This window comes from Cynocephalus volans, chromosome 9, assembly GCF_027409185.1.
Source record: "Cynocephalus volans isolate mCynVol1 chromosome 9, mCynVol1.pri, whole genome shotgun sequence".
NCBI lineage: Eukaryota > Metazoa > Chordata > Mammalia > Dermoptera > Cynocephalidae > Cynocephalus > Cynocephalus volans.
Genome location: NC_084468.1, coordinates 43,271,708 through 43,295,958, shown reverse-complemented (window position 1 = coordinate 43,295,958; position 24,251 = coordinate 43,271,708). Strand labels below are relative to the sequence as shown.

Here is a 24,251-nt window from a genome sequence, read left to right as displayed (position 1 = left end):
TTAAAGGATGGAAGGGGCTACATTATGCATGAGGCTGAAATATGGAGGTGAGTGGATAAATTATAGGTAGGAAGCCTGTACGCTTCCCAAGCAGTCAGGAGAACAGAACAGGTGAGCTGTATAGCACGCAGTGGTGTGTGCTCTTTTTGTGCCAAACCTGGGACAGCTTACTGTTTGTCAAGCCCTGTGTCATCTCTGTGGAGTAGATGGCACCACCATCTTCTGAGTGATTCAAATAAAAACCCTGTGAATCATCCTTAATTCCTTTCCCTCACCTTGATGTCTGAACTGCTAACATGTGACAAGTCTCCAATCTTTTGGCTTCTCTCCTGTGCCATTGCCATCCTCTTAACCCAGGCTTCGATCACCTCACCTGGATTTCTGTCATGGCTTCCCTGATTCTCTGTGATTTGCTCCCAGACTAATGATTCTGACCTCATCTCACATCACCCTCCACACCTACTTCCTCCCTTGAGCTCCAGCTTCACTGGTCTTTTTGTTTCTTGTATTCAAACTTATGCTTTCTGTTCCTGGTGCTTTGCCTTGCTGCCTCTTTTTCATCATTTAGGTCTGAGTTCAAGTGTGGCATCTTCAGTGAGACCTTTCCTGAGCATACTTTCCAAAGGAGTGTCTTTGAATCCCACCACCCCATTCCTGTTTTGTTTACTCACATCTGTTTTATTTTCTTCGTTGCACTCGACTATCTGATTAGAATCCATTCATTCATTTGATATGTATTTATTGCTCACCTAGTATACACCAGTCATTATTCTAGGCACTAGGGATTCATTCATGAACAAAAAAGATAAAAGAGAACCCCTGTTCTTATGGAATTCACATTAGGGTGGAGAGAGAAACAGTACATAATAAACATGGTATATGCCTAAATTATAGATATGTTAGGCAGTATGTTAGAAGGTGGCAAGTGTAATAGGGAAAAATGGAGTTGATAATAGAGATTGGGGAGATTTGGTTATGGTAGGCCTCGCTGAGTTGATTATTAAAGTAAGGTTCTTTTGTTTCTTTTACTTTCAGCTTCAGCTCCAGTCAGCAAAGTGAGTAAGTGCTGTGCTTCCTCCAACTTTCATCCCACTTGGGGAAAAAAGAATATCATCATGTCAAACATTACGATTGACCCAGATGTCAAGCCTGGGGAATATGTCATCAAGAGCCTCTTCGCAGAATTTGCTGTTCAGGCTGAAAAGAAAATTGAAGTTGTGATGGCTGAACCCTTGGTGAGTAGAGCTGCCCTATACATCTGAAATATTTTCTTGACTTTTGTATTAACCATTATAATACAGATTTTCCAAAGGAAATCGTATACTTGAAAAAATATTAAGTGATAGGTTAATAGTGAAGAGGTGATATAGAAAGCTGGAGTGACTTTAGAATCTACTTTGATAAGTTACTATGGGTCACAAAAGAACAAAAGTGGGCTTCACTAGTGGGAGTTTTAGAAACAGATAAAACACAATAGGAAATAAAGGAAAATACGGAATATTCTAAGAGTTGACGCCAAGACCGTAGCCAAACTTATAAGTGAATATATTTTTACACTTATAGTTCATGAGGCATACTTAGAGAATGTGAGGAGTTCTATATGATTGGAGCCTATGATGAGGGGGATGGAAGAGAAAGATTGAAAACAAATGTTTGGGTCAGATTCTGAAGGGTTGTAAGTAAGTGCTTTTATGATAGACAGTACAGTGGTTGGACAATAAGAGGGAGGAGAGATTGAGGGCAAAGACTATGTAGTTATTGTATATAGTTCAGGCTGGAATGAAAGAAGTCTTGAACTTGGACACTGACAGTGGAAATTGTTGCAGAAGAAAGTAAGAGAAATAACAGAAGTAGAATTAACAGAACTTGACAAGTAAATAAATAGAAGTGGCATTTTGAGTGGAAGTTAAGGGTTAAGGATGCTTTGGAGTATTAGTAAAGATGGTAATGCATTTTTGGGTAAAGTACACAGGATATTCTTGGGGTAGAAAAGGTGAATAAGATAATTTTTCATTTGTGTATACTAAGCTTTTGAGATCCTGGAAGTGCTTCATTGGTAGTTGGAAATTCTTTTTGACAACTCACAAGAGATGGTGACTTAGAAGTATAGATTTTGGCATCATCTATATGAGGATGAAAATTGAAGCCAAAAGAGCAGGTGATGATATCAAGAGAAAGAGAATATAGAATAAAACTACTATTGCCAAATGATTGAGAGGCAAAGGACAGTGAACATTGAGAGAAGAGGTTATTGGATTGGGAAATAAAGCAGCCTGATCTTTAAAAGAATAGTTTTAGCTTGTTGATAGAGCTTTAGGAATTAACTTTTAAAATTCAGGTGGCAGTGCAAGTTAGTCTTTGGGTTTGAAGGGAGTAGATTATGTGCTGTACCAAGGTCACAGTGTAGAAGTCAGATGATGGTGGAATATGAGGTGGAGGATGTAACATCTGAGACACATTTCAGCTCATTTATTCCTTACACAACAGGACTGGGGATAGGTATTCAGCACCAATTTGAGACGAGGGGTTAGGCACAATAATATTGGCTTCAGAACCTGTATGCTTACTCCATCTGCTATACTTCCTCGGAAAGAAGGACGGGGTACAGGAACAGACGTGAGGGAGGTGAAGACCTAGGGAAGGAGGAAGGAAGGTTCAAGGAGGTATTGTTAAATGCTCTTAATTTTCTTACTGAAGTAGGACTTAAAGTTGCTAAGTGTGGGCTGGCTGCTTAGCTCAGTTGGTTGGAGCATGGCACTGATAACACCAAGGTCCAGGGTTTGATTCCTGTACTGGCCAGCTGCCAAAAGGAAAAAAAATAAAAAGTTGCTGATTGCAAGGTGAGGTTAGGAAACTACTCTAGGGAAAGTATCTATGAAATAATGTGTTCTGGAATCTAATACATAATAATAGATCATTAGTCAAATGTATATTTCAAAACTGCAGATCATTATATTCAATTTAAATCATTTCATGATTGCTTTCTGCATAACAAATTAATAATTGTTTTATACCAGTATATATATATTTTTATAGCATGTTTGAAATATAAAGTTCTATTTTAGAAAGAGGGATTACAAAAACTTATAGACATGAATTAATGATGGTAAAGTTTGATTATAAATGTGCTTAATCTGCAAAATGTTAATTTTCTTTTTCAGTGGTCTCTAAATTACTTGATAAATTGCTACACAAGCCTACTTAAGCAGCATACAGTAAAAAAGAGAACCACTTTTTAAAAAATATGCATTAAAATATTTGTTATGGAAAATTTCTTTTTTTAAAAAAAATTTTATTGAATCATAATTGATTATACATTTTTGGGGGTTCAACATTGAGATATGTTGATCAAATCAATATATATATTGTTTCAAATCATACTTATTCTTTATGCCCATTGTCTGATCTCTTCCCCTCCCCGCTCCAAGTACCCTAGATTTCTTCTCTCCTTCTGAAAGAGCAATGGTTACTCTGTTGATTTGTTGCCTAGATGATCTGTCCAATGCTGAGATGTGTGTTCATGTGCCCCAATATTATTGTAGAGCAGATACTTCTGTCACTCTGGAATGGGCTTCGTGGAAAGAGACATCTTCTTTTCTTTGGTTGCTGCTGGTGACTCTCCTTGTGTCAGTGCACTCCAGTGGCTGGCGGACCATCTGCATGGTGGTTGTGGCGTCTAGCTGCTTACATGGCAGCCATGGTTATTGTGGTGGCTGTGGCGGGCCACCCACATGGAGGTGATGTTTTTGGCATACTCCTTGGCATTGGCAGTGTGCCAGGTTGGGGGGTGGTGGTCAGGTCCCCAGATCAATGCCTCAGGTCATAGTATAATGAATGCTCAGGACCCATCACTGGGCTTCAGCAATTGTCAACCCATATAGCACACTTTAAATACGCTTTTATCTATCTTATAAAATACTTGATAGCAGTATCATGTGGTATGGTCCTATCATTTCTCAACCATGACATATTCTTTTTGTTTGTTTGTTTTGTTTTTGGCCATTAAACAGGTGTTAATACACTTAAAAAGGATAAGATCATAGAAAATATATTCTCTGACCACAATTACAGAAAGAAATTTTAAAAATTCACAAATGTGTGGAAATTAAACAGCATTCTCCTAAATAAACAATGTGTAAAAGGAAAAATCACAGGAAAATTAGAGAGTACTTTGAGATAAAAACAGACATCCTCTTCTTTTTCTGGTCTCTCCTAGTGACTCTCCTTGTGTCAGTGCAGTTGAGTATCTGGTGGGCCACCTGCATGGTGGCTATGGCTACGGCTATGGCATCGAGCTGTTTTTGTGGCAGCTGTAGCTCTGGCAGTAGCTGTGGTGGGCCACCCACATGGTATTTTCAGTGTGTTCCTTGACTGGTTGCACTCAGGGGTGGCCCTTGACTCCTGCCTCAGGACCCCAGGGGTGTGCTCTGTTGTTTGCCTGGTTGCAGGCGGAGTCAACTATGATATATTCTGAAAGGAATTTTAATTTTGCAATGTAAAGACCTTGAGGGTGAAAGTCTTAAAAAAAAATATATGGATGAAATTACCTAATTTGACTGAGTGTCTAACATTGTGATTTAAAAAATCTTTCTTCCTTTTCCTCCCAATGCCATTGTCACTGTCCTAACTCAGCCTCAGGTTCTATCATTTCAGATGATTGTAGTTGGCTTTTCACCAGTAAAGGAGTAGTCCGTTACCTTTTCCATTTTCTTTTCTCTCTCTAGACTTTTCTTCATCTAAAACACACATATATTATCACCTTTCTGCTTTAAACATCTTGCTCACTTTTCATTACTATGGAATAAATTCAAGTTCTTGGTAGGTCATTCCAGGCTCTTCATACTCTTGTTAAAGTTTGTGTAATGTCTTATTATTTTCCTATCCTGATGTATGCTATGATACATAAAGTATCCTCTGTATGGTTTTTTTCCTGGTATGTGTGTTCTTATTTTGCTGTCAATCTAAAATGCTTTTAATTCCTGGTTTTTAAAACTCTGCTCATCCTTCAAGGCTTCCTCTATGTTCTCTCTATCATAGTGATCCTCCTCCAACCTAAATGAATCTTCGCTTTACCATAATAATTTATATGTTCTCTTAGATTATGACTATGTCATATCATGGTTAATTGCTTCCATGTTTATCTCCTCTGATGTGAGTTATTTGATACCAGGAACCAGGACTCTTTTGTCTCTTTATCTGCCTGTGGTGGTAGGTACTTAATAGAAGGTGCTTGGTAAAGTTTTGTATTTTAAGTTGAATTTATCATTAAGAAACATTTCTGTGGTGTGTGCCCTTTGTTCTTCTAACAAAATAAATCCTTGTTGTATCCAGAGCTTCTAATAGTTCTTTTAGAATAGTCTGATGCTGACTATATTTTATTTATTGATTTAACAGATAATTTCAGAGCTATCTGCTATATAATTTAAGATGATATTATAAAATTATGGTTTATAGTGGTGAGGATTACATCAGAGCACAGATGTTTCTACGTCATCATCACACTTAGAGAGCATCAGAGCACAGATGTTTCTACGTCATCATCACACTTAGAGAGAAGAGGCGTCCCCACTTATTTGTCCGTCATACCAGGAAAACCCCCAAATCCCCATCAAATTTTATCCCTTACACTCCTGTATACCAATATAATTTCTTCTTATCTAGATCAGAGCTCTGCCAGCTTTGTTTTCATTTATGTACAGATCAGAGCAGATTGGAAATCCATAGCATCAAGATTAGATAATGAAAATACATTTAATCTAATATTGTCACAATGTTTATATTATGGCTTCAAGTGTTTTTATTGTGAATTCATTTATTCTGAAATTTATTCTGTACCCTTTTAGGTAATAAACAACCATCCAAGATGACTCTCGATGAGTTCTCGAGTGAAAGTCTTGCAGACTCACTTTAAAGAAAAGAGCTTCCAGGGCTTGTCAGATACAAGCCAGGCTGGCATGGCTCATGGTCAGTCAAACAGTAGGTTACAAAAAACTTAGAAGGACAAATATGAATGGCTTTTGCTGAAAGAATTTAACCTACAACTAAAATGAGAGAATTGGCTTTTTTATTCTCTTATTAGAAACCATAATAAAAGGAGGTTAAGGAGGCCAAAAGATTCAAAGATTAGCTGAGCTTGATTTTTTGCCATGATTTCGTTTCATTTTAGAAGGAAGATTCAGGAAGGGCAATCATTGATTGAAATTGCAGCTTGTGAACTCTGCAATCCAATACCTCAGGTTTATTTCTTCCTAAAAAAGAGATGGATCAATCCTTGGTAATGGCCCAGACATATCCAAGTTTATCTGTTAATCTTTTAGATTGCCACTGACTAGAAAAGATAGGAAAAAAGGCTTTTACCAATCACCTGGTGAATTAGACCTTATGTGTTTGGTTTAGGCCCAGGCATTTTAAAAACTCTGCAATTTTTACTATTTTTTGAGAATGTTACATATTTGTGTTTTAAAAGGGCTTCTTATCCCTGTATGATTTATTTTCTCTAAACTACATTTTTTTGTTAGTTTTGCCTTCTCCTCACATGTTTATTTTTAACATGTTATGTTTTAAGAATGTGGCACTAAACAGCTAATTAGAAGCTCAGTGTACAGTGGAAGAGCTTTTTAAACGGTGCGTGGTCTTTGCTGTGTAATCATCTGGACCATCGGTGTCAGATCTTTTTCTGGGGGCTGGAGTTCCTTGAGAGGGTTCCTTCAGTACTTTGAATAGGAGAGTTTGGGTGTGGGCTGCTAGCATTCTGGGAACTAGAAGCAGAAGATAACTGGGGTTTTCGATATTTGGTATGTAAATTTTTATTTAACCTCCCTGTCTTCCATATGATGCCTCATCTTTCAACTGTTGTGTCTGCTAGTTACCATCTCTCTGTTATGCCCTTTCCTAAGAATGGCATTTTTTCTGTGGGTGAGGTGGAGAGATGGTCACCTTGCTTAGCAGCTGGGTGAAGGGAGTGAAAGGGAGAGTCTAAATCTTTCCGAACAATCTTTTTAAAAGCAATCTTTCAAGCCCTCTTATTTTTATCTTCACCTTTAACTTTACTTTCAGAGCACCCAAGTTCAATTGGTTTGTATTTCCTTCACTCTCTGTGTGGCAGGCTCACTCACTTCCTTCCGGTTGTGCCACAAATGTTATCTTCTCTGTGGTCATATTATCTTAAATCTCAGATCCCATTTCAACTTCCTATCTTACAGTCTGTTTGACATAATTTGCATTTCCTTTGCTCTCTTATTGGACTACCAGCTCCGCAAGGGCAGGGATTATTTTCCATTTTGTTCATGGCCATGTCTCCACAGTCCAGAACAGTGCCTGGCATACTGTGTCCTTGGTAAATAAATTGGATGAAGGAGTGAATGAATGAGTGAACAGACTGCTGACTTTCCCCCTTGCCTACTTAGACATTGTTGTTTGGTGAGATAAGTTACACTCTTCCATCTGCTTTTTATCTCCTCTCTTTTTGGTTTGAGGCATTGGAAAAGTGATTTTACTGTTGTCTTCGTAAGATTTTAGGAGAGAATGTTGGCTATGTATGTGTTCACCCTGCCATTTTTAATTGCACATTGTTGAAATATTTCAGTATCTGTGTTATCATGTTGTCAGTCTTTTCAATAAATTCTCTTGCTTTCTTCAGAAGTTATAAGTTGCTATTGGTATTCCATACATACACACCAGTTATAGAATCAAATTAGAATATAGAAGATTGTGAGCCTTAAAAATCATTATTAATTTTTTATATTATATGAAAAGTAATACCGTTATAAAATGTGGAAATAGTCCTAAAGGTTATATAATAAAAACATCTTTTCCATTGTGGATCCAAATAATCACTGTCAACAGTTTCTGGTCTACCGTTTTTTCATGTCACTTATTTATCCATCACTGTGGCGGCACCTGCCCTCTTTTTTCCTAAAGCAGAAATAGAGGGGAGATGTGTGTGTATGTATATATATATACTTTTTTTCTGTACCTAGATATCTTTATTATAACAGTGTAAATTGAAGATTATTCTTCATCAGTCTATATAAATTTATCTCATTTCTTCTCATAGTTGAATATTATCTTAATAAATTAAAGTTGCCATATTTTCTTTTTTTTTTACTAGTCTCTATTGATAGGCAGTTTGGGATTTACCCCAGTTTAGGGCTAATGTGAAAAAAGGGCTACGGTACACATTCTTGTACATAAATCTTTTCATTCATGTATGTGTGAATATAGAGAATAATTTGTATTCTTTTTCGTTGTTTGTGATAGTAGGTTGCATAGATGATAAACATTTTTTAATGGTTTATCTTTTAAAAACACTCATATATCAAAAGATAGTACATCTGCTTGAGCAATGATTAGGCATCTTCAACCACACTATAATCAAACTAAAAGGTTAATAAAGTCCTTGATTAATAATTTATGATTAAGGCAGTACATTTATTTCATGTTTTTGTACTGATGATGATAATGAGAGTATCCTTTTACTTTCAAAAATCACTCCTGAGTCTTATTATGGGAAAAATAGCCCAACTATTTCAGGAAAAGCTCTGTGCAGGGTGTTAAATATTCAAACATCTTTGAGGAAGAGCCTAGAGCGCTGATGTTCATGGGCATCCAGCTCCACAAAGAGAGAGAACAAATTCGCCTTTTCTATACCTTGTTGTTCTGTCTGTGTCCTCAGCTGATTGGATGGTGCTCACCCACATGGGGTGAGGGTGGATCTTCCATACTCACTCCACTCATTCAATTGCTAGTCTCTTCTGGAAACACCCTCACAGACATATGCAGAAACAATGCTTTACCAGCTATCAGGGTATCCCTTAATTCATTTAAGCTGACACCTAAATTTAAACATCACTGAATCCCCTTACTGGCCAGCCACCAAAAAAAAAAATTAAACATCACAACTAGATAAGTGTTCACATAGTAGTCTCAGAGCTATATCTTTCCTTCATAATGCTTTCCTCAGTATGTACTTATATATTGGTATGGCTGGTTAATGTCTGTCGCTCCCTCCAAGCTCACTGAAGGTAGGCACTCTGTTGGTTTGCTCAGCATCATATCCTCGACACTGAAGAGTGCCTGGTTCTTAAAAATCTGAGATAAAATATCACACACAGTAGAAATTAAGCAAGACAAAATGGAAGAGAAAAATCACATTTGTGTGTGTGTTGAAGCATACAATCCACAGTTGAGATATAACTATTATAGACTTTTTTTGGCTCAGGAGACAAAACATCATAATATTTTTATTAATCAACTGCTTAACATATCTCTATAATACAGGATAATGTATTTGTTCCATCAGATTTTTATAAGGATAAACAATAAAACAATGTCTGTAACATGCTTAGCAAAGGGCAAGGGCATATATTTCAGTCACTTGTGCTATGATGTGACATTTATATTCCTAAAAATCCCTATGCTATGCAAAATAGCACAATAAAAATTACAGTGTTCAGTGACACACCCAAAATACAGGAACCTAACAAAAATGGTTGAACAGTTTTACACATGTTAGATGTTTAAGAAATACACAAATACTGCAGTAAGTATGAAACTCATGACACAGGTGTTGAACTGAAGCAGGTGCTGGACATTTGAGCGTGTGTGTGTATTCTGTGTATTCCTGTGCAGTTCATTTGAGCTGGGTGCAGCTTTCTGTATTCACCCTAGTATTTTCTTGTGGGTGAATTTGTGCATAAGTACATGTGGAAGTCATGAAATTTGTGTTAACCACAAATTGTTCTCTAATGGTAAAATAAATTCCCATTTCAAAAACAACCACAAAACTGATTGTAAAAGGCATGTACTTATATAGAGCACAGAGTAAGTACTTGGTACATAGAATGCTGAGTTATTAGTTTACTTTTGAGACTTCAGAAAATTGTAAGGAGTCAAAAATGAGTATGTAAAATGTTTAGATAGTGCCTTACCCATAGTCAGCATTAGCAGTTATCATTCAACTCTAGGAAATTGTGAAATTAGAAAAATTGACTCTGTAGCAGGTATACATGTAAATAATATAATAATGAAGGAAAATTTTGAGGAAGCAAACTACTTTTTTAAAGCAATGTTTCCAGGCAGTTTATTGGCATGGTTTTCATAGATTCCAGGAGTAGATAATTCCATTTTTAACTATTGCAGTGCACAGAATGGAAAGCTTCCCACTATTTTTCTTAAACAAAGCTAGAATATTGCTGATTCCAGTGTTTCACTATCACCCTGTCTTTTTTCAGATGGGAAAACTGAAGCACAGATCTTAAGTCGTCAGCCTAAGGTCATTCACCTAGTGGTGGTCAAGCCAATGTCAAACCAAGGCCCTCTGGCTGTATAGGGTGAGGGTGATCTCATGAGGGTGGTGCTTATAATTGCTATAGTAGGCAGCTTTTCAGTGAACACTTGAATGAATGAATGTATGAATGAATGAAAAAAATAACAAATGAGCACATGCTGTTGACTTTTAAACTTGAATCTAAACAGGACTGTAGTAGTCTATTTCTGTTGCCTATAACAAAATACATGAACTTGGGTGATTTAAAAAAAAAAAAAAATTTATTGCTCACAGTTTCTGAGGCTAGGAAGTCCAAAGTCCAGGGAACACAGCTGGTGAAGGTCTTGGTGGTGGCAACAGTGATGGCAGGGTAGCACATTGCGGAAATGGCAGAGCAGAGAGCAGAGCAGAAAGAGCAAGAGATAGAGACAGACTCTCCTCTTCTTTTAAAGCCCTCAGAACCACGCCCCTGACCACCAGTTTTAATCCATTCACTACTGCATGGTCCTACAATTCAGTCTTCTCTTCAAGGCTCCACCCTTCAGTCACCATAACAAGATTTCCACCCTCCTAACAGTCACAGTAGGGCCTAAGTTTCTAATACATAAAACTTGGGGGACACAATTAAAGCTTCAGAGAGTTTTGGGGGGACATAATCCAATCTATCACAAGGACTTATATTGAACTTTAAGCATGTACTCTAAGAACTGTTGAACTTGAATTTATCACAGAAGGAGATCAAGAAAAAAAGAGATCAAGAGAAAGTGACATCACTTTCTTTGGTTTGGAGAATATCATGGTGGGAGCTCACTGCATGGAGGGCAGAGGGGTTTTGAATCCTAGTTGTGTGACCGTGGGCAAGGTGGAGGCTTGCCTTCCTTTAGAACAACCTAATTACAAATGAAAGAAAAGCAAAACCAGCTTACAAATTTAAACTGTTTATTGTATTGAAGATTTCTAATATTTTGTATTTATACTTTATTTTTAATTTTTCTTTCTTTTTTTTTTTTTTTTGTAGGAGAAGCTATTGTCCAGATCTCTTCAGAGGGGTGAAGATCTTCAGTTTGACCAGGTATGTCAATTTTGGGAGAATATGTTTTCCTGGAAGGAAAACATGTTTGTTCAAATAGTCTGGTCCAAATATATAGAATATTTAGAAATTCCTTTATTTTGCTTAGTGATCCTGTACATCCTTATACACCAGACTTATTCTGGGATTAGTTTTTTTGTTTATTTGTTTCTCTAAAAAGTAATAGAATGAGCCTTGACCTTTATTGGTTTCAGTTCGTTTAGCATTTTAAAACTTTGTATTTTTCATTGTTAATCTTTAAGGTACCCTTTGCAGTTTTTCTCAGAAAGTTTCCAGTTACAGTTCCCAGTGTTTCCTTGTGTACCAATTCCTGCAATTTTTACATAATAATATTTTTCCTTTTAACGTTTTTTTTTCTCTTTGGACTCTCAAAACCTGTATGTAGAATACCAATATCTGAAAACTTCTGTGATATTCCTGTGTTGTTAATTCCTGCTCTGGATGAGATTGATTAAATGTTGGGTCAAATGTTAATTTATCACAAATATTTTATTATATGTTGATCATTTGAAAAAGCCAATCACCCAGGTTAGCATTCTGTTGCCATCTAGTATTCCTGGGCCACTTTACACAAAATTATGTATTTGAGAAACAGAAGTTATTGTTTATATTAAGCTAATTGATTAGATAAAGAAGACTGGCTAGAATTACTTGCTGGAGACTTACCAAAATACTGTGTTCCTGGATCCCAGTCCAGTTCTGCTTAATCAGAATCACCAGGAGTGGTCCTCTGGCACCTGTATTTACAGCAGCTTTCTAGGTGATTCTGATGCATACACTTAGTACATAGCCACTGGTCTAAGAAGAAACCGTAAATAGGAAGGTAAGTCCTCTATCACAATAATAATATTACCTTTCAAAATGCTTTTCAAATCTTTGCCACTACAAAAGTTATTTAGATTATTCATATCTTGAATCCATTTCACTAACCGATGTATAATCAGCATTTGAAATCCAATTAATCAATACTTCAAGGAAAATTTACATTTGTTTTCTTATGTAAATGATTAATAAAAACTGTATGATCATGTCTCACAGCTTGACTTTTGTTTTTCTCACAGTAAAAAGCTGTGTGTGGTGTAAACTGTTTCAGTATATATTTATAGCAGCAGATGGTGTTTTATTGTTTCTTCTTTAGGTATTAAAAAGGATTTCCTTTGAATGATACGGTTCGTTAATAAAATATTCATTTTTTTAAAAACATGGTTAAATAAAATTAGAATCTTGTTTTTATTTTAATTCCTTGTATTAGAAATTATTTACCTGTCAAATTATGGTAATTTATGATAAAAGGATAATTAAAGGAAGGTAGAAGTAATGAAAAAGAGACCAGCCTATAGGATCAAATAAACTTTTATTCTTTTCTATCTTCCTGGCTGAAGTACATTTTGAAGTTATATGCAGAATATGAAATACCAGTAAAATTAAATGTTTGATTTCTAGAGATGTCAGTGATCATCATTAACTGACTCTTCCTGTAGTCATGGAACTGAAAGAGACCTAGAATATTCCTGCAACCCATAGTTTTACAAATAAGTCAATAAAGTGAAGCATGTTTGGCTATATGCTGATTTTAAAATATTAATTTTATGAGCAACGGGTTGAATCAGATAGGGATATTCTTGTGCAGAAAGAGTGACCTTAGGGAAAACTAGTGGAAGCTAGTCCAGGCAGGGTGGATTCATTCATAGAATGAATCTATGATGTTCACCTAGAGTTCAGATAATTTCAAGGATGCCTCAAATTTAGTAATAGTTGTTCATCGCACTACGCTTATTTTTGTATTGTCCATTTATGTAGTCTGTGCTTTAAAAGCTTGTTTCTAACATGTTTCTAACATGTTAATTTGTGGATATCAGAGTACTTTAATTCTGTGTCATGCAATATATACATAGTATATTAGAGTTTTCTCACAGTTCTAACATAATGTAGCCTTCTTTGTTTGTACACCTTTTCATCCATGTAGTGGCAATATTTTAGAATCTTTCATTCACGTAAGCACAGAGGAGTTGGCAGGGCAGGAAGTAGATATTCGCAAAGTTCTTCTAGAGGTATCTGTGTATATAATTGAGGATATTACTGACAGGTATATTTTTACACATGGTTGAAAGCTGCTGAGCTAAACTGAGTAGCCTTGGATAAAGTTTAATAGTGGGTAAAACTTAGCCAACTTTCCTTTATTACTTTGCTAAACCCCTGGCTCTTATTTTAATTTTAAAACACATTTATTTCATTTGAGTTACTGTGTTTATTCATTTCTAAAGGATTGCTAATAGAGTTAGGAGCATGATATATTCAATGTTGTATTTTATTTTCTGGTAATATCTTGTGTTTCCAGTTGATAAGCTCTATGAGCTCAGTAGCAGAGCACTGTCTCCCTTCCTTGCTTCGCACCTTGTTTGACTGGTACAGACGCCAAAATGGAACTGAAGATGAATCTTACGAGTACAGGCCTCGATCTAGCACAAAGTCTAAGGGGTAAGTGGCTTATTTTCCACTGTTTTACCGGGAATCAAAACATTTCCAATGAAGGGGGTGATTGTATTATCAACTGAAAATTGTTATTATTTGGTTTCTAAGCAAAAAGCATTGATTACTTTTATGAAGATGGTACAGATTGAGATTCTCTAATCAAAAAATCCAAAATGCTCCAAAATCTGAAACTTTTTGAGCAACGCATGATGCTCAAAGAAAATGCTTATTGGAGCATTTTAGATTTCCAATTTTCATATTAGGAATGCTGCACTGGTAAGTATAATGCAAATATTCCAAAATTCAAAAAAATCTGAAATCTGAATCAACATATAGGAAGGGGCAAGATAGGTCATACTTAAGTTGTAAATCAAGAGATGGTACCAGTTAAACTGGGTACAGCCCTATACTCGTCATCACTGGGATTATTTTTGTAAAATCTAATTTCAGGAGTGCCATTTCATTAGTATAGTCATAGAAGAAGTTAAGGAAATATTCAGAGAGGTCATGTTCACGTATTATGGAGAGAAGCAGTTGTAATATAGGAAGACTGCTAGCACCCTGCATTCTAATACCGTGATACTCTTCTTGGTGCTCAAATCCTAGAACTTGTCTTTTCCTCCTTCAAGTTTCCCAAAGAGATTTCGGCATTACATATAACATCTTTTGTGTTCAGGTGATTGTTCACGTTTTAGTAGTGTACTTCAGTAGGTGCCACATTGACTTTTCAACTTAGATTTTTGAGAATATTACCTGGAAAGTAACATTGATTTTGTTTCAGTTCTTAATTTTAAAAAATTAATAATCAAATATGGAGCAATGCTTGGTTTTCTAAATGAAATTTAAAATACTTTTTTTCTTCTTACTGATTCTTTTAGATTAGGTTTGATTGCTGATAGTTGTAATAGTGAAGTGTGAGAATAAAAAGAAAGAACATGAGAACATGTAGTACATATACCGGGTTATTTAAAAGACTCATACTAACAATTGCTGTAGCATACCATATGTAGCAGGAACACAGTGAACAACATGAATTCTACTCACCAGTAGCTATTTTAAAACTTACAGTCTTAATGCAATATAATTTTGGGTTCTTGTTTCAGGGATGAACAGCAACGTGAAAGAGATTATCTTCTTGAAAGGAGGGACTTAGCAGTAGATTTCATTTTTTGTTTAGTTTTAGTTGAAGTTCTAAAGCAGGTAAGCTCTTTTATTTCCACAAAGTCTGTATTTCTTCTGTTTTGCTCACTATGCCTTCCTGTTTTAGTTACCTTATTTAGGATGTTACATCTTAAATTCTGGCCCCCATTAAACTAAACCCCTATAATTTAATTATTATTTTTTCAGTTGCCTGGGGCTTTCCTGCCTTGTACCTATTACTTCCTATTCTTTTTACCTTCATAGGGCATCCAAGATATGAAATCTTATTAGCAAAGTGGAGCTAAATGGAAATTGTGTTAAATATGGGCTTTTGGCTGTAAATATAGTCTGCCTGCCATTCTGCTACTTCAATCCCTTTAATTTTTCTTCCAAAACCCTCAAGCCTACATTCTAACATGTAATAATCATGCGGTTATAGTTGAGGAATAGGGGTGATTTGATAAGGGTAAGACTAAATTGTCATGTACAAATGGTTTTAGACAAAAAAGAATATCTCGGATAATAAATTATTTATGTTTATTCACTCAGCGAATATTAGAATGCCTTCTGTGTGCTGGCATTATTTTAGGCACTGAATTTATGAGCTTACATCTGAATGGGATAAACAGTAATGATATAAATATGTGATATTATGTCAGGTATTGTCTTACATATTTTTACTATCCAAAATCAGTACAAGTATACATACAAATAACTGTACTGATTTCAAAAGTTTTTTTACTTTATGTTTGTAGTTTTTTAAAAGTTACATGTCATTCAAGGATATCCATATGTTTCTAATCATTGTTATCGTTTTGAAAAAAGGAAACCTAAAGTAGAAAATCATATTTTGCATAAGACATGGTTAGACAGGGAGTCTTGTTTTTATGTAGAATGGAATATATGACAGTAAACAGGAAATGTAAGATATAAAAGGTAATCGATAGTCTTTTTTTAACATAGTCAATATAAAACATTTGAATTAGTAAATCATTTATACTTTGCTTTTGTTTTCACAATGTATGTGAAAAGACAGTTATTTGGTACTCTGAAATCTGCAAATAAAAATAATTTTAAATATGTAAGGTAGATAGATGAGTTAATCAGTGATAAAATCTCCTTAATTTATACCTTTGGTAAATGTTTTTTAGTAGATGTAGGAAAGAAATTTTCTCTGGGAGTCATGCTAACAAGCGAAATTTGATTCTGTGATCTGTAGTTTATCTGGGATATTAAGACCCTAAGCCAAAGTAACCAGGCTAGGAGGAGCTGAGGGCCAGAAATGGCCATAGACCATGAGTATACTTTGAGTACCACTCATTGCAGTCCATCTCTAGGGTCTCTTGTGTGCTAAATGTAGGACATGTGAGTAGTTTGGTAAGCAGCATGTGCACTTCTTTGCTTGCTTAAATAGTATAGGCCTTCTTCTGCCAGCCAGAGAAATCGCCCACTCCCTGTACTGACATTCAGGACTCTGTGATCTGGCTTCGTTGTGCCTTTTCTCCTTTGTTTTCTATGGCATTCTTCTCAAAATCAGCTTCTCTTTTCATCTAGAAGTTACCCCTAATTTCACTGGTTTCCGAGCTTTAACTTATGAGAATGCTATGAAGAGTTTTTTCCTCCTCTTCCTCCTCATCCTCCCCCTCATCCTCCCTGTCCTCTTCCCCTCCCTGTTATCTTCATAGTCCTCCTCGTCCTCCTCCTCTTCCTTTTAAAAAATAATCCAGATAGCCCTTCTGGTAGAAAAAAAAATCAGGATCTATAGACTTAAAAACATTTTTTTCAGTGGGCTCATTTTTCAAGTTCACTGCAAAAAGTCATTTCTGACCTGTGGTTCACATGGACTCAGAGTGTGAAAAGGAGAAATACAGCGTCTCTGATGGCTAATTTCTGTCTTTGCTTGTCACCACATTGTTGCAACCTGCTCAGTACCCTTTCCACTTACCTTTGGTCACTTTTACCATTGTCCTCACGCCTCAATTCAGATGCACGCATCAAAGGAAAAAGTATATCACCAAGAACATAGATGTACTTTATTTATCTAAAATAAGTATAGGCACTATATTTATTAAGAATAGGGACCTTTTCTCCCTCAGTAAAAGGCAAATCTTTTTAGCTTCTCCATAACTAATAAAACTACAGAAAACCAAGTAAAAATCAATAGAGCTTTCCAAAATATCGTGACAAACTATCCCAATTTTCTTCTGTCAGAATGACATAGAGTTTAGTAGATCTGGAGAGTAATCAATGTAATATATCTTGAATTTAATAGCACTTTTATGTTTGTCCCACATAATATACCTACATTAAAATGTGATTCAATTTTATTTTGATGAGATGGACAGTCCCCAGAGTATTGAAGTATTGATACGTAGTTGTTTCAGTCTTGAAGTGGAGTAAATATTCCTTTTAGGTTAATCCTTGACCTCATATATTATAAATTATTTGTTCCTTGAGTAATTTGTTATGTCATCAATAATAGTCACAGATGTTCAGAACTTTTAACAATGCACGAAGGACTCTATGTCCTTTGTGCTTACTGATCTTTATAAGAAACCCTGGGACATAGCCACTGCAAGTATTATTAATATCCCAGCTGCCTCGCTTGATGTGTAACTTTGAACAAGTTATTACTCACTAACTCTTTCTTCCTCTGTAAAAGAGAATGATAATAGTATCATTTTTGTAGAATCATGAGAATTAAATGCAATAATGCCTGGTGCATGGAGAGTGCTCAGTAAATACTATTTGTTATTTTCATTTTACAAGTGAAGAAATGTTCTTAGGTGTAGTGACTTGCTATAGATTAAAAAGCTAGTTCATTTTTCTTACTCCATGTTTTCTCTCTTTAATAATAAACATAAAAGTATTCCTATTGTTAAAATCAGTGATACAAAATTAGCTGAAATGGCCAGTATCTTAGAAAATTTAATTAAAGTTTTAATCATAGGGCTGGCCCTGTGGCGCACTCGGGAGAGTGCAGCGCTTGGGAGTGCAGCGGCACTCCTGCCGCGGGTTCGGATCCTATATAGGAATGGCCGGTGCACTCACTGGCTGAGCGCGGTTTGGGCGACACCACGCCAAGGGTTGCGATCCCCTTACCGGTTACAAAAATACAAAAAAAAAATAAAATAAAAGTTTTAATCATAACAAGTTGGACAAAGAATTTAGTTAATATAAACATGATGATATTAAATAGTGTCATTCACTATCAGAACAAAAATGAATTAAGATAATAGAGGACAAATATAAACATGATGATATTAAATAGTGTCATTCACTATCAGAACAAAAATGAATTAAGATAATAGAGGACTAATCTGATTTTTTCAAAAAAGAAGAATAATTTGGGGGTAATGGCTGACTACAAATGTCACTGTGTTAGTACCAAAGGCCACAGAATCCATAATAAAAGCATATTTAAACAGCAAGGTAGCATTTAGGAAGTTCAATGCAATTTTCCTTCTTTAATTTAAGTCATACATTTATTCTTTGAAACAAGAGGTTGGAAAAATCTAGTTCGTGAACCATTTTAAGCTCTTGGTTTAGTTTTATCAGTACTATCGTGAAGTATCAGAAGGTGGTGATATCATTTTTGACTAGTTACTGATCATTATTCAGGACTAAATTTAGTCCCCTCCTGATAGACTCATTATTTACCTTTTTAAGAAATAAATTATTTTAACTTTTAATAAAAATCTCTTCTTCATCAGACCCTCAAGAAGCATTCTTGACCATCTCTGAATAATTACAATGTACTACTATTTTTTTCCCATTCTAGTTTGTAGCTTTCTTGGTTTTATTTAATATCTCTATTACAATTTCATCTTATTGATAGTGCTCTATAATGTATGGTGTTAAAAAAATTTTAAGCAAATGTGGAATTCCTTTGGGTTTTTTTTTTTAAAGTTGGGCCTCAAGTCTGTAGAATTGGACAAATTATGATCCTTGTTTAAAACACACTGTTGTCATTGGTCTCTGCATGGCTACCTATGTATTTGTTTGTTTTACAAGATAATGATGACCTCTGCTCCCACGTCCTGAGATGCTGAGAACTAGAATGTTACCTGCAATTTAAGCTCAAATATGTGAATCTTCCCTGGTTCACTCTCCTACCTTGCTGCATATCATTCTACTGATTTTTATGTGAATTATTCCCTTAACTTTAAAAAATATTTTTATATATGCTTAAATAATATATTAAGTTTTTCTTGTTTTTGAACTTTATTAAAAAATGGTATCTATCCTACTGTTTATTGTCCTCTAGGACTTATTTTTTAACTCAAAATTATGCTAGTAAGATTAATCCATGAAATGTGTGGCTGTATGTCATTATTTTCTTAGGTGTGTAATTGCTAATATAGAGGAAGAAAATAAAACTTTTTGCTCTACCCTCCTAGGTTTAATGACTGGGGACCTGCAAATTAAACTGATAAAAGTCAGATTAATGCGTGAAAAGGTTTATTAAGTTTGCCTATGGAGGCCCTCATAGAAAAGAAGTGAAGACCAAAAGAAGGGTTAGACCGAAAAGTTTATATACCATTTTAACGAGTGATAAGTTGTAGAGAGGTGACAAGGCAAAGGAAAAGCGTTTGGGCTTCTAGGGGCTGTAAATTGTGGGAAGGTAAATATATGGGGAAAACTAATGGAAGATAAATGTTATTTGATGAGGTTTGTTTGTACAGGCCCTTCTCTGTGCTGTCTTTCTGTCTCCAGTGATAATGGTTATTTTCCTCCTGATTCAGGAGAGGGGAGATGGACACCTTCAGAAAGAAAAATTTATACCCTGCCTTTACGCAGAAAGGAGGGAACTTTTCTTGCATCTACTATTCCTCAATTGCCTTCAGCTCAAAATAATTTGTATGTGAAAATGGCATGTTGTGGGCGGTATACTTTAATTGCCTTCACTAGATTGTTTGTTGTGTGGAAACTGCTTTACACTCCCACCAGCAATGTATACGAAACCTCACTTAATCACATTATCTCTCCTGTTTGGTATTGTCAGATTTAATTTTTTCCTATCAAATAAGTGTAAAATTATATCTTTGTGTATTTTCATTCTCCTCATGACTAATGAAATCAAGCATCTATTCATATGTTTATTGTCTTAGGAATAAGTCTAACAAGAGAAAAAACAGAAAATTATAAAACTTTACCGAAAGATATTCCATGTAAGTGTATAAAAATACAGTTATCCCCAAATTGGTCTATAGATTCCTTGCAACTCCTGTGAGAATCCTAACAGTTTTTGTGGAACTTGAGAAGATGACTCTAAATTGAATATGGAAGAACAGTGGGCTAAGCTACCTCTGAAGAAAAGCAAGGGGGAGCTTGCACTACTGGTCATCAGAACTTATTATTAAGTTTTAATAATGAACATGGCGTGGTTTTGGTATAGACATATACAAATTGATTGATAGAACAAAATAGAGAGCCCAAAAACAGACCCACACACATATGAACTAGAACATGTATCAGCAGTGACTTGTGTACTCTTTCACCTGGCAGTTTCTCCTTTGGGACTCTTCTTAGGGACTGTACAAATATTTAATGTTAAATGCACAAGGTGTTTATTGTAGTACTGTTTGAATATTGAAAATCTGGTATAAAATGTTCATTAACAGGGGGCTCATTAAGTAAGTTGTGAGATATATATATATATATATATATATATATATATATATATATTGAATATTACATGGCTGTTAAAAGTATAAACAGGAATTCTAACTACTGATATGAAAAGATACACCATTCTGCTAAGTGAAAGTAAGGTGTGTATGCATGCATGCGTGTGTGTGTATGGGGTGTGGGTGGTGTAGGAAAAAGTCTTTAAGGATATACATGCAGTTAATAGTGATTATACTAGGGTACTTCAAAAAGTTCATGGAAAGATTTGTACTATGTTTCAATTCCATTTTCCCACAAACCTTCTGAAGAATCTGCCTATGTGGGGGAGAATTGGGGATTCTATTTACTGCTTTAAATGTTTTGATTTGTTTTATATAGTAGGAACTGGCATGTACTTTTTCTAAAGAATTAAAATGAGGATTTATTCCCCCTCCAAACTTGATGCGTTTAATTTTACACTATTTAAGAATCAATTTGTTAATATTACCACCACTTTCAGAACAGTCTTTACTAGGAAATGATCAGGTTCATGATGGCTGATACAAATTTTCCAAAATTTTAATTAAAAAATTTTTTTTCAGGACCGGCCTGTGGCTCACTCGGAAGAGTACGCTGCTGATAACACCAAAGCCATGGGTTCAGATCCTATATAGGGATGGCCAGTTATCTCACTGGCTGAGCATGGTGCTGACAACACCAAGCCAAGGATTAAGATCCCCTTACTGGTCATCTTTTTTAAAAAAAAAATTTTTTTTTCTTTTCTTTATTTTTATAGCAGTTTTAGTTTTACAAAGAAATTGAGCAGAAAGTACAGATGCTTCCCATACCCCCCCCCCACATATACAGCTTCTATTATTGACATGTTACAATAGTGTGGTACATTTGTTACAATTATGAATCAATATTCATATATTATTGTTAACTTAATCTTATATTAGGGTTCCTTCTTTGTATTGCACAGTTTTATGGGTTCTGCCTAATACATAATGTTATGTATTCACCATTACAGTATCATACACAATAGTTTTACTGTCCTAAAAATGTACCGTGCTCCGCTTATTCATCACCCTCTTTCACCCTCTCTCATTCCTTGAAATCCTGGCAACCACTGATTTCTTTTTTTCCATTACCTCAAACATTTCTCTAAAATGAGGTTATTTAAATGGCAGATTTCTAAAGATAAATCCATAAATAGTTTAAAATTGCTGGAAAAGATGGTGTCCCTTTTGGCCACTTTCGTGACAGAAAATTGGACTATATGGAATGTGGCTGGCTCATTACAAAGGTGGCTTTTCTACAGGTGTTGTATGGAGGTCTGCACAAGTGTATTTTTAGCTTTCTGACAGTGACAATTTCTGTAACAACAGTAACTAACAACTACTGGTTTTTCCCTTGTGTAGTCGATAGTTTAATGATTTGTGATTATGAAGCTAAAATGCTTAAATTTAGAGCTTATTAAGTTAAATGAGTAGCCAGATTCTTAGGGAAAATAATGAGATTCTCAAAAAAGGAAGATTGACAGATTAATAACAGATTATATCATGAAAATTAAAGCTGATTAATCAAAATGATGAGAATACTTATAAAAGACGAATAACTTATTTAGCTCTCACTTACTTGATACTTCTTTTACATTCTAGATTCCTGTTCATCCTGTACCTGATCCCTTAGTTCATGAAGTTCTAAACTTAGCCTTTAAGCACTTTAAACATAAGGAAGGGTAAGTGAAATGCTAACTTGGGATTGTTTCTTTCCTCTGAAGTCCAGGTCTAGACTGTTTAAATATAATTTGAATTCTTACTGATCATGTGTTTTTAGAGTTCAAAGAAATTATCTTCCCATTTCTTTTGAATCCATTGAAAAAGCTTATAGGAAAGATTTTGTAAAAATAATTCTTAACACTATAGACTGAATTTATAAAAACCAGGTTAAGTTTGATAGCAAATTAAAATCTAGAGATTAAAAAAAAATTATGTGGTTTTTATCATTGTAAAAATGAATATTGAGAGAAAATTATATAAAACTCTGATAAGGAATTTCAAATTTATTAAGAGTTTGTAGAAAATTTTAATGAAATAATATAATTGTTCCCTTGTTATTTTAGATATTCAGGAACCAACACTGGGAATGTGCATATTATTGCAGATTTATATGCAGAGGTGATAGGGGTTCTTGCCCAATCAAAGTAAGTTTTATAAATCATTGATTTTGATTTGCTTTGTATTTTAGAATACTTCATTGCTAACTAATACAAATAGACACTGACAGTTTAGAACCACCATTTTTGTCATCATAAAATCTGCTCCACCTTTTATTACTTACTGCTCTGTTCCTTACTGACTCTTCGAGTTAACACCCATGCCTCAATTTCACAACTTGTTCTAATTTATTTGGGGTTGTCCACACATGTCTGAATTGAGCAAGTCAGAAATTGCCAACATTAGTCAGGACATTACCTTACTCCCTATTTTTAACAGTTGTACTAGAAGTGTTTTTAAAAGTCTTTCTTTTAGAACTCTTTACAGAGACAATAATCACTCTTATTACTTTCCAGGTGAGAACTTTTATTTCTAAGATAGCAAAATGATTTCTTCTAATCATCTTATTTGTTTTAATACTAAACAGAGTTTTGGATGGGTAGAAGATCTACCAAAGAGGAAAGATAGAAGATACTAGATTACTCCATTGAAAGTGTTACACATTAGGAGTTAACACATTTTGAGTTGTACTGAACATCATTCTAGTAAACAGTGAAATTTGTTTGTCTTTAGCATCTTGTTATTTCTGTAAAAAAAAAAAGCTATGGAAGATTGTGGATTTCCTTTGTTGCTACTGGGAAATTTGTAAGGAAAAAAATAGTAATTTATGTTTTCTTGGATGTTTTTAAAGAGTCTTTGGCCATGAAACATCATATAACAACCTTTCTAAATTCTAAGAAGGCAAGCACAACTACTGTTCATGTTAATTAGTTATCATTTTAATATTAAATCTTAGATTTTACTTAGTATTTTTTTTTCCTTTGTAATATACCGGGGACCCTTTTATAACCAATGCTATAGAGCTTAGAACATAGTTTGAGTATTTTAAATGATTTAGACAGACAATAATGTCTTAATATCTCATTTATATTTAACCAATAATAAATCCCTAACTGAGGAATATAGACATGAAATGATACATTTCTCTTTATGGCATAGTAGTTCATGATACTTTTGTTTTTATCAAAAATGAATTTATATCTCAGGTATATAGATCAGAAATTCTAAATAATACTTTAGCAAGTTGGATCCAGAAGAAAACTACATCATGGCTAAGTTAACTTTAAATGGTAAGGATAGTAAGTCCAAATGGTTAATAAGTTTATGAAGTGATGCCCAGCTGCACTAGCCTAGTCGTAAGAGAAATGCCACTTTAGAGCGATATTGAGGTATTTCCCAATTGTACATATGAGTAAAATGAGCATGGGAGAAAATGTGGACGGATCCACATTGGGTTAGGCTGATATCACCTGGGGCAGGGTGGAGTGGGGCTGGGAAAGGGGAGGGGAGATAGAGAAAGGCTGGGCCATGTTTGAATTTACCTATGCATTTTCTTAGATTATAGTGACCAATAATTTTTATAAGAAATTTAATTTTACAAACCCCTTGGATT

The 24,251-nt window shown here is 34.9% G+C and overlaps 1 protein-coding gene across 6 annotated transcripts in view; it reads left to right on the top strand.

Annotated features, from left to right (window-relative positions):
* The window catches only part of FRYL (FRY like transcription coactivator), a 236,325-nt gene that overhangs the window by 99,387 nt on the left and 112,687 nt on the right, over nucleotides 1–24,251 (top strand). For all 6 annotated transcript variants that reach the window (XM_063107741.1, XM_063107739.1, XM_063107740.1 and 3 more), the window contains 6 exons: nucleotides 1,036–1,235; nucleotides 11,286–11,339; nucleotides 13,696–13,835; nucleotides 14,933–15,029; nucleotides 22,241–22,320; nucleotides 22,705–22,785. In XM_063107741.1, coding sequence (XP_062963811.1) covers nucleotides 1,116–1,235; nucleotides 11,286–11,339; nucleotides 13,696–13,835; nucleotides 14,933–15,029; nucleotides 22,241–22,320; nucleotides 22,705–22,785 — 572 coding nt within the window. In that variant the 5' untranslated portion in view covers nucleotides 1,036–1,115. The remainder of the gene's footprint in view (nucleotides 1–1,035; nucleotides 1,236–11,285; nucleotides 11,340–13,695; nucleotides 13,836–14,932; nucleotides 15,030–22,240; nucleotides 22,321–22,704; nucleotides 22,786–24,251) is intronic.